This window comes from Orbicella faveolata, unplaced genomic scaffold (genome assembly GCF_042242905.1).
Source record: "Orbicella faveolata isolate gen_17 unplaced genomic scaffold, um_ofav_v1 contig_36, whole genome shotgun sequence".
NCBI classification, from domain to species: domain Eukaryota; kingdom Metazoa; phylum Cnidaria; class Anthozoa; order Scleractinia; family Merulinidae; genus Orbicella; species Orbicella faveolata.
Window position 1 is genome coordinate 5,882,156 of NW_028301565.1, and position 10,613 is coordinate 5,892,768.

The 10,613-nt window shown below is 39.8% G+C and overlaps 1 protein-coding gene across 1 annotated transcript; it reads right to left on the minus strand.

The window, feature by feature from the left end:
* Positions 1-869: 869 nt before the first annotated feature.
* LOC110050777 (synaptonemal complex central element protein 2-like) lies at positions 870-8,087 on the minus strand. Its single transcript, XM_089275587.1, has 5 exons — positions 7,939-8,087; positions 7,746-7,856; positions 4,909-5,081; positions 2,414-2,551; positions 870-1,496 (listed from the first exon to the last, which is right to left on the minus strand). Exons 2-5 carry the CDS (start codon positions 7,847-7,849, stop codon positions 1,423-1,425), a joined length of 489 nt encoding a protein of 162 aa, XP_089131713.1. The 5' UTR covers positions 7,850-7,856; positions 7,939-8,087; the 3' UTR covers positions 870-1,422.
* Positions 8,088-10,613: the final 2,526 nt, after the last annotated feature.

Below are 10,613 nucleotides of genomic sequence, written 5' to 3' on the forward strand. Positions count from 1 at the left end.
ATGACATGATTTTGAAAAAACTCTAGTGACGATTGCAACCAATGTTTAACCCCATTAAAGCTTGTTAACCTCAACCACCATTGCGACAACAACACTCTCCGATGGCAGATTCCAGTAGCCAGCGTCAAAATCTGATGAAAAGAGCTGGGATTGAATTTTTCCTCCGCGAGTCACAGCCCTCGAAGTTCTAGTACCATGTACCCACTCAAGTGTCACATGATGAGCAATATCGTTAACAAAGCTAAGACTGAATACTATAATCGGCCAAGATGCAAAACTATTAGTCGAGCAAACACGGAGCAGTTTCTTTCCACCACGTACCAACGAAAATGCTGCCATTTGACTTCAAACTCCAGAAATGCAGTCTGTCTATCCCGTCAGCTAACGTTTTGCTCCCCGTATAGTAATCTGTAATGAGCCTCCTAAGAGCATTGAAAATTTGTAACAGACACTGGATCGAAACAGATACCGTAAAGCTGACGGGTTAAAGCTAAACCGACATTGATCGTCGAACTCGGAATTTTTCTCCATTTCTAAGATCGATGAGATACGATGGCCTATAACAATGGTATGAAATCTCGTGCTGGGGTCGTGGTTCAGAAATAGCCCTGTCATGTCTGTGCCAAAAGTGCCGTAAAAGCGAAACATTTTCGGAATAGTGTAGTAATTTCGGACGATTCTGGAAGACAGATCTTTTCAGGACGTTATACCAGCTTTTCTTAGCGTATCTGAGGACATTCGCTACGATATCTATGTTGGCCATGGTTTGTTGAAACCTACCTTTTAAGAGCCTGCCTTTCACCCATCGTTGACTTTGGGTATTTCATTACAATACTGTGTAATTTCGTTCGTTTCGTTGACGCAATAATACGGCTCTTCTGTTTTAAGAACACAAGCGGCGTCGGCAAGCAGTTATGGTTGGCAGTGAGAAGTTTACTTAATGTAAGGTCGTGTTTATAAAAACACATGAAATGTGTTTTTACTATCAGATGTAAACTGAAAAAGATGTTATTTTAAACGAGTGTTAGATTGTGATTTCCGCGCCAAAAACAAAATTGTATGATGACAGTTTACCAAGGGAACACTTCACTGACCACTTCATTTACGGTTTGGTTGACTTGTAGTGCAATTGGGAAGTTCGTTGTTGTTTCTTGTCGATACTGGCTCGCCGGGCGATCAGTTTTTCAGTTTTGTGACGCAGAAGTCGCGTAGCAATTCTGGATATTAACCAACGAGTTAATCAAGCGATTTTACAGAAGTTCTTTATACCACGTTAGACCAGCTAGTAATATTCGAGAAAACAGGCGACAAGTCCATTGATGGGCAAATGACAAATAAGGTATCAACATTAGTGCGAGCCGAACAAAATGGTTAAAACACGCTATAGTTACAGTTCATCAGTTCAAGTACAGGTATTTATGCCTACACAACTTGCATGTCGTTATAAAGGACACCAAGTGCTTGTTTGAAGTCCATCAGTTCACTCTCGAGTTTACCTAGTGAACAAGAAGTAGAATACGAAGTGAGTGAAGGAGGTTGGAAGTATACCTGTAAGGCATCCGTAGCAGAGATAATCTGCCGGGTATTAGGAAAAAGGGAGACAACTACTAGTAAGGGAAAACGAGGAGGAAGGTGTACGGCCTGAGATCTACAGCAATATGGCACGTCGTTTGCAGAAAGTCGCCAATGGATGAGGGACAAACAGTTGTTTGCAGAAAGTCGCCGATTGATGAGGGACAAACAGTTGCGGAAAGAAGAAAAACATGTGTGCATCAAGATAAAGTTTTTAATAGATCGTGGTATCTCACTCCCCCGTTTACAGAAATTAAATTACGAATTTATACGCAAAAGACGTCAGCCCAACTGAGACACTTGTTTGTTTCTGGAGTCGTAGGAGTCGGTGGTTTCTGTTATTTTTTAAAGGTATATTGCGTTTCATATGCAATCTAATTAGGATCACGAACTGGTTCAAAACAGCTGTGTGGTTCAGTAATGATGAGTTGATCATAAAGCACGCTAGCCTCCCACGCAGAGGTTCTTAAAAAACGATGGTGCGATGAGGCGGAGCCTAAATAAGGGTCTGCATAGGAGGCTAATTACCAGTCCTTTGGTTGCTTAGTCGGCAAGATCAAGCTCATCGTCAAGCTAATCAAGTTGTCTCTTGCAAAAGCGCTCATGGAATCATGAGGCTATTAATTTCGTGTTAGCACCTTTGCACCCTTCGTGCATACCGCCTGGCCATGCACGGTGTTGCTTGTAAAAGGTCACCCCTAGATTTAATTGATTGTACATCTTGATAACATTTTTTAATTTCATCCACACGACACGAAACCAGCATGTTAACATGCATCTATCATTAGCAGTCGGTATATATATTATCATAGGTAAGATGTGTTCAAGATGAATAGCATACTTATTCTTTCTAGAACTGCAAACAACTCCTGAAGTTTGTCCTGGATGGTTTTGCTATGCTTCTCGTAAGTTTGAACGATGCTTTCTTCCAGAACACTGCAGGAGGTGTTGATTTGTTCCTCGAGGGCTTTCTTAAAATCTAAAAGATCAAAAAAAAAAAAATAATAATAAGATTTTGTTCACACTGACCCCTTTTTGGATAAATAAGAGTTATTTGAAACCATATCCCTTTCTAGATGTTTCGATTTTAGAGGCAAGCCTATTACGGGAGCAAAAAATAATCAACAGCAATTTTAGCACAAGTAAAAAGTTTCGGATTTCAAATCTAAATAATTTCGTTTTTCGGCTCTTTCGACATCTGTTTTCCCGTGTAGCACTATAACATATGGAGTAAAATGCTGTGTTATATAGTGCTTGAATAAGAATCAGTGACAGAGAATTTTTCCTGAGAAATTCAAAACCTGTAGACTAAGAAAATTGCTTTCTTTTCACACCCTGGCTTGCCCATTGTGAACTGTTACTGCTCGGCCACGTAGTGAAGTTTTCGTAGCAGTGGGTCTTTCATCTGCGTAGCAGGTGCAAAAGAAGCTATGGAGACCTTCTATGGGGTGAGATGTTTGGGAACGTGTTTAACAGCTTGCACCTTATAATTACCCTCGTGCCTGTCTACTAGATTTTTGCAAAAATATCTTCTAATATACAGGGCTCGAAAAAAGTGCCGTCCCATTGCCCCGGACAAGTAGATTTTCCTTCTGGGCAAGTAACTTTACATTCTCACTTGCCCAATGGGCAAGAGACCAAGCAAGTCACCCGCCAACTTAATCATTAAAAGGGCAAACTAAGACTTGCCGTGGGCAAGCAAAACTTGAGAGATACTTGTCCCAAGGGCAAGTTGGAATTCAAGTTTTTTTCGAGCCCTGATATATCCAAGTTTTTCAACCTCCGGCAGTTAAGTGCGGTCATTCAGATAATGATTACTTATGTCAGAAATGGAAAAATAGGGCTCACTGAATTCGTTTCAGAGATGTAGCATATGGAAAAATGCTCCGATTTTGCCTGAAAATTGATGCACGTAACTCAGCATGGTGTCTGGGGTTTTTAGTTAGCGAATGAGTCAACAGAGGCAATTACTTGGGCAAAACATATATTTTGTATAAACGAGTCTGTTGCAGTAATTAAATGATTTCGTTCCATAAACGTTAACACTAAAGAGTTACAGAGCGCAAAGGTGTGGTGGTCATGGTGCGTTGGGCAAATATTTCAAACTTCAAATACGTAATTTTTTGCAAAGTTAAACGTAGAAAAACGGTATAGAGAAAGTGATCTATTACAACTTGAAGCAAATGGGTAACCGAAAGTCCAAAGCAATTCCACCTTAAATTTTTTCTTCATTTTGTACAAATTGACTGATTCCCCGCAATGTTTACTAAAACTCTACATGGCTAAATAGTCGACCAAATACAGATCAAGAAGGTGACGAAGACAATGTTTCTTGCGAACATTTGTAGAATTTTGAGGGAAAACACACCCTAAGCCCATTCTACGACCTCGCTGAACTTCTTGGATACTACAAGGGAAATGAAAAAATTCCTTTTCATTGACCAAAGAGTTTTTGTTCCACATATGACCTAAAAGACCAAACTGGGCGGTAAACAAAACACGTGGTATTTCGAGGAAATGATTGCGGTACGTCTGTGCATAGTTAATAGAGGGGACTGGTTATGAAGCCCGGCAAACATCAAAGGAGCAAACAAAAATGCCAAGAGTTATCTTGGAAGGTCCACGACCGTGAACAATCTTTTGCTTTGTGCTCATACACTATGCATGAATTAGGTAACCAACACGTCTCTATTGGTTAGTTCCTCGGTAAGGAGTAAACAACTATTGTGTTTTGTGCACGGTGAAGGCCAAAAAACGAACAAAAACAAACAACAAAGAACTTTGTCGAGTTTTATAATCATTCCTCTATTAACTATGATCTGCAGTACGACTTAGTTGACCTCAAGGACTCCATTGAGAGGTCCTAAGATCCCGGGCCTAAGATGGTATATTTGAAAATGAAGAGAAAGCAGCATCGTGGATGAAAAACAGGAGCGAGATACAAAAATACACCTTAGATCGATTGTTTTAAGTTGCAAAGTACTCGGACTGAGTAAAGCGAAAATCTCGTGACGGAATAGCTACCGCCTCTCACATTCAGTTTAAAGATCAAAGCAAATCCTCAGCACTCCGCCGGAAGCTTTTAAACCTAAGTCACGATTCCGTGTGTTTACTCTATCGTGAACCGAACATTTTTTCACAGCAGGGAGCGTACTGGCTTGTATGTAATTGCATTCGTCGATTTTATTATTCAAACAGAAAAATTCAATTGAACTTGAATTTAAAGTTCAAGCCCCCAGGGGGCTAGTCAGTGTTCCTAGTTGGAAGTATATTAGGCCAGTCAGAACCTATATAGACGGCACTCGCTCAACGAGCTATAGACAACTATTACCTTACCGTTTAACAAATCGGTGTCTCGCTTCCGTTTTGCGTTAATGTCATCAATAAGCTGTTGGCAGCTCCTCTGAATGTCATCATGGGAAGAATTTTCATTAACAATAACCCCTTGTCTTAATGCAGACAAACCACTGTTCCCATTATCCGGCTCCTTAGCTCTTTCTTTTGGCTCACTAAAAATAAATTAAAAAATAAAGTACATTCATTGTTCTTGTTCATCGCCTAAAAATCTAAACTGATGTAGCCGTCAGTTTTCACTGCCTGTTACATCTGGTATTGACACAGCATGTCCACAGGAGTTAGAACATATGATACCCGCACCGCTCAATTTCAACGGAAGCCCGGGACAAAAAAACATAAGCGGGGATGGCAGTTCTAGAAGCTCAGGCTAATGATTAGGAAACACGAGAAAGGAAGAAAGAAAGATTTATAATTTTACCTCTGTGAGATACTAATGCCAAATCAAGATATGTCCCTCCGTTATTGTGTTTGGATTCTAGAAACTTTAAGGGCCTGTTTACAAGGAGGGACGGTTACCCTAGCAAGCGGGTTAACCCTAGCTATAGGGCAAAAGATAGCCCGGGTTTACAAGCAAAATTTCACAGGTAGGGTAACTCTTCAACCCGGGACAACTAAATGCGCGGTTATGCTAAAATTGTCTGGAAACAATTAGAAAGTTAACCCGGTTAGGCGGGTTAATCCTACCTGGAGTGTTTACAAGGGAAAAAGTTAACTCTCCTGCCAGGGAAACCCTAGCACGCAAATAGGGTAACCCGCCTATCCGGGTAACCCTGGCTGCCTTGTAAACACGACGAAGAAAACAAGAGGAAATATGTGAGTGCTAGGGTAACCCGCTTGCTCGGTTGACCCTCCCTCCTTGTAAACAGGCCCTAAACTACCAAAGGGATAGGATGAATCATAGCCTGTTCCAGCAGGCTCGCAGTCAGTGGGGACTAGGGACGGTCGAAAAAGCGGGCGAGGTACAGGCTAGATGAATGGCCTTTCAGTACTGTAGGCAGTAATTATATGCTCTATGCACAGATTGCCGTTTTAGGTCGCTTTCTAGTTAATGGTTGCAGCTAGTTATGCACAGACTGTAATGTATGTATGTTCAATGGGAAGTGAGAGCACGTAATATCTCTTACGTTGCGGCAGTAATCTCAATAATAAATGGTGCGGTCGCGTCTAACGTTCCTGGGAGCTGAGGTTTCCATCGGCTTTGATAGTTAAGAAATTGGTAGAGCTGAAAAACAGATGTTTGAAAGCAGCCTGCGAGGAAGAGAAGATACACTTTATTCAACTGAAAAGGTTTTAGTAGTTCAGAAAGTAATTCCTTTGGAACCCTAACAATCCTGGGGAAGGAGAACTATAATTTCTGACAATTGCATTGAAATATTGAAGAAGTTCAACAATTTAGACTTTGATCTTACATTGTAAGCCGAATTAAGATTATGAAAGACGTGTTCTTTACAGCATTCAAATATTAAAATATCTCACACAAGAATTTCAAACTTTTCCTTAAATCGCAATATGCATACAACGTAGTCAACCATAAACTTATGTGCTTGTTTAGGAGTAAAGTGAAACGAACATTTATTTTGCCTTTGGGTTTAACTTGAAGGAAATATCTTGATGTGTGCAGTCCCTTCAAATTAGGGACAGGTCATCATTTATCGCCTTGGGGGGTCGGCGGATTTTGAAGATAACAGAAGAGGGATCAGTCATAACTGAGAACTCAAAAGGGGGAATCAGATGTCACATGCCCATACGGACTTGGTGGATGGCTATTTGGCAATCTAAAAGGAAACTTTGCAGTTTTCACGCACTTGGGATGGTTAGATTGCTGCTGCTGCGGATTTAGAGGGGGGGGGGGGGTTTCTGGGGTTTTGGTCGAAGCCCCTGAATTAAAAAAAATGAGACATTACAACACGCTGACTTGGCCCGCTCAGAATGCCGGAAATCCTGTCATTTCCGAGGACCTCAATTTTTTAAATCTTTCGGGGGAGAATTGCTCCGGACCCCTCCCTTTACAGAGAGCGCCATCCGTATCTCGAATCCTCTTCTCTAAAATTCTTCATCCGCCCCAGTGCTAGTATGTCAACTGACACCAGATATCGGGATCCAGACTAGCAAAAAACACGGAACAAGAAACTGCGCCATGGCGGCTTCATTATACTGTAAGTACACCATATTTAGATATATTATTTGCATAGAACATTAAAAGCACTAAATATACACGTCGAAAGGTGAATATGTGTGCAAAGACGTGGGGGGGGGGGGAGGGGTGATCACAAAATTTATCAACAGTTATGAGGGGGATCACTTCATTGAAATCAGTTAAAGGGAGGATCAGCATAATGTTACTGTCTTTAGCCGAAAATCCTCGACGTTTGTAATCCGTGTTTATAGTCTCCATCGCCTTAACCATCCTTGTTCCTTTCTGGTTTTATTATTATCTCTTTGGTGTTTTTCTATATTAGCAGATAAGCTTATTAATAAACTACTTTTCAGGTTTCCTTCAATTCAAAGATGATTTTGTACGTGGCCAAAATAACTCGAAATGCCATGACTGAGCTCCTTGAAAATTAATAAAACTGATATCTTGCCCTTTTGGGGGAATAAACTGTCTATAGAAGACAAAAAATGGTCAAATAAGACACAGACAACATAAAAAAACACGTTCTGTCATGTTAACAAGTATGAAAATTATAAAACCCACCCCTCAGTAAAATGAACTTAAGCTTAAATTTTATTTAAAGGGTTAGGGAGTGAAGTGTATTTTCTCAAATAACAAAAAATATATGGCTCGTGTCCGATGCAGGGGTAGATAATGTTACCTTGGCCTTAATGTATTTCCTCTTGAAACGACATCTTCCTTGGTGTTAAGTTCTTTGGCTTCTTCATGGATTTTGTCTAACGCACTCGTTTTCTCTTTTTCCATACGAAGTCTTACGTAAAGAAAATGTAAGATAGCAGTCAGTAGACTTCGCAAAATTGAAAAAAAATTATCAATAAATCAATTTAGCCCACCTTATTCCTGCTTGGAAAACTGTAAGTCCTGCAAGAAAATCAGAAATTCCCACTTTCTTGAGAGTTAAAAATATTCAATATGATCTAGTAGACAAACACTCAAACACTGATGAAGAGTGCAGCCGACAAAAGCAAGCGCCCCAGCGGCGCGGCGCGGCACTAATTTCCCGCCAAAAGCTCTCACTCTACACCACCCTTACGCCCACTCCATTTTCGCGTATAGAGATTGATTATATAGCAAAAATTGTAAACTATTCCTTATGTTAAGGAATAATTTATTTCTGTAAAGTAACCAGCCGAAACTTATGAATTTTAATTAAGAATTGATTTTGAGCAGTACAAAACTTGTTTAACCCACCCCCACCGGGGTCCCACCGGGTACGTTTTCATTCTGAACGGACAATGACATCATACGTGGCTCATCACGTGCCTTTTCCTGTTCAATAGAAATTGAAAATGGCGGCTGGAGGAGTGTTTCAGGTGTTTTTTGCGTTAGTTTTGGCTTGTCTTTTCGACCAAGTTTCAGCATTCGACGGTGGGGATGCAGCAGCCCTTATCATAGGCCTCATATTTGGTATTATGGCAATTTGTGCTTGTCTAGGAGCGTATGCAAGAAGGCAGCAAGGAGTATGACGTGCCATCTCAAATCGAACTCATTTTGAACAGCGAGAGGAAGTGCTCGAACGAGGCTTTTGAGAAATTATTGTGGATATTTTTACTTCATATATGTGGAACTCCATTCCGTCAGCTTTTTATCTGATTGAACTTTATTTTTCTTGTGGACACTGTCGCTCGAACCTATTTCCATCTGATGTTGGGAATAGCGTCTTTGGTAGGATCCCGTTGGACAAATAATGTGAGGACAAACTGAGGAAACATTTGGACAGTCTTGGACACGATAGATGATGCAATACCGAACGTTGCTGATTTCAAAGAATTTTTTGCGCATACGTGCATGATCTTGCCTTCATTTTGAATGCTTGCTCAATTAGTAGCCTTGAAACTGAACGACCGTGACCTGACTATACCATAGTCACTCTTAGCTATCATTGGATTAGACTACCGAGCTGCGATCCTCAGTCAAGACAATCAGATGTTAAGCTGTGCAGCTTGCTTGTGGATAGTTATGTGATTTAGAAACTATTTTTTGTATGAAGTGTGTACTTTATTTGTTAAAAACTTAAAAATACTTAGAATCAAACAGAAGGCAACCAGGCTAGTACTACTAGCCCATATTGACCCAAGAAAATACATGGATGGAGTGGGTATATTACTTAAGCTTATATTAAAAAAAAATCCTTAGAATCATACAAAACGAAACCATGCCAGTAACTTTGTAAAATCTGCTAGCTCACATTGACCTAAGAAATGTTTTGTGGATGCAATAGATCCTTTACAATGGAAACTTGTGACAATGTCCTGAATGATCAAGATAAAAAATAAATGGAAAGAAGAGTTCACGCATAATAGAACACAGAGTAAAGTTGAATAATTAACATTGACTTTTTAGTGCAGTGACTCATTTTAGGAGTGATGAATGGTAAAATCCAAGATGCTGAGACTCTTGTTTGACAATCCAAGAGTGAGGATTTAATGATTTTAGACTTGGATATGAATGAAACACAGAAAGATGAGACTTTGTGACTCATCATAAAAGCTTCCAAGACTCTGAGATCAAATCAAAAGTTTCTGAGACCCAAGAGATTTCTATATACCATTTGCCACCCCTCATTGTGCTACAGGTAGTTGCCTTGCTAGTCTGAATGATATTTTCCTGGTCTTTTGCTACCCGGCTAGGAGAGATGTTGAACTCCCCCTATGAGTTCAGTTGAGTCTCACAAGTAGTTAATCTGCCAGCAGGCTTATGTTTAGACCTCATTAATCAATGCTGAAGCTGCAAAAAATGCGCTGACAAAATGACTACATAAGAATGGGAATTTGTGAGTTTAAATTTGTGCCTTTGTCACTTACATGTGATTCCCTGAAATAGTCTTGTTCTTTCATTTTCTGAGTGTTCAGTTCTCCTTAAAATATTAATGCTTTGTCAATGTTAGTCAATACTGGTGATTTTCAAGGAGTATATAGTAATCTTTGCTTGAAGAAAGTGAAAGTTTTCCACAGAGATAGTGTTCAGCTTTTTGTAACATTTCTATATGTAGAAATATCCCAACAGCTGCCACAGAGAATGTTTATATACGTGTTGTTCTGCATATATGATGTAAGAAATCTCCATCCAAACTCTCTCAGAGCCTGGACAAAATGAAGATTAATATCGACAAATAATATTAATTTTGTACTCTACTTAGGCATGAGTTTGGTTTCGTTTTGTTTGTTTGCTTTTTTTATACAAAGTCCACTTTATAGTTTTAGATGAGCTGGAGTGCATACATTACCGGAATAAAATTATGATTTTTTTTGCCTTAGACTGCAGTTGGTATACAACATTTTTTTATGTAAAAATTGTTTCACTTCATTGTCTGCAACATGTTTCCTTAAAAATTGCCCATTTTCTTCCTTTTCCACTGTTCCCTAAAAATTTTCTCTCAAGTTCCCATAAATAGTAGCAGAAGCATATCACGTAGGTGATATGCCTCTGATAGTAGTTGTAAGGTACCACCACGTGGAGATTTACTACTGGTTGTTCCATTTGTTGTAGGCAGGTTGTAGGTCACCGT

What these genes read in the sequence shown, in the direction of transcription:
- LOC110050777 (XM_089275587.1), bottom strand. Translation starts at nt 7,849, where the DNA reads ATGGAAAAAGAGAAAACGAGTGCGTTAGACAAAATCCATGAAGAAGCC. An exon ending in GGAAATACATTAAGGCCAAG is followed by an intron (nt 5,082 to 7,745) that starts GTAACATTATCT and finishes ATTTATTTTTAG; the next exon opens with TGAGCCAAAAGAAAGAGCTA. An exon ending in AGACACCGATTTGTTAAACG is followed by an intron (nt 2,552 to 4,908) that starts GTAAGGTAATAG and finishes TTGATCTTTTAG; the next exon opens with ATTTTAAGAAAGCCCTCGAG.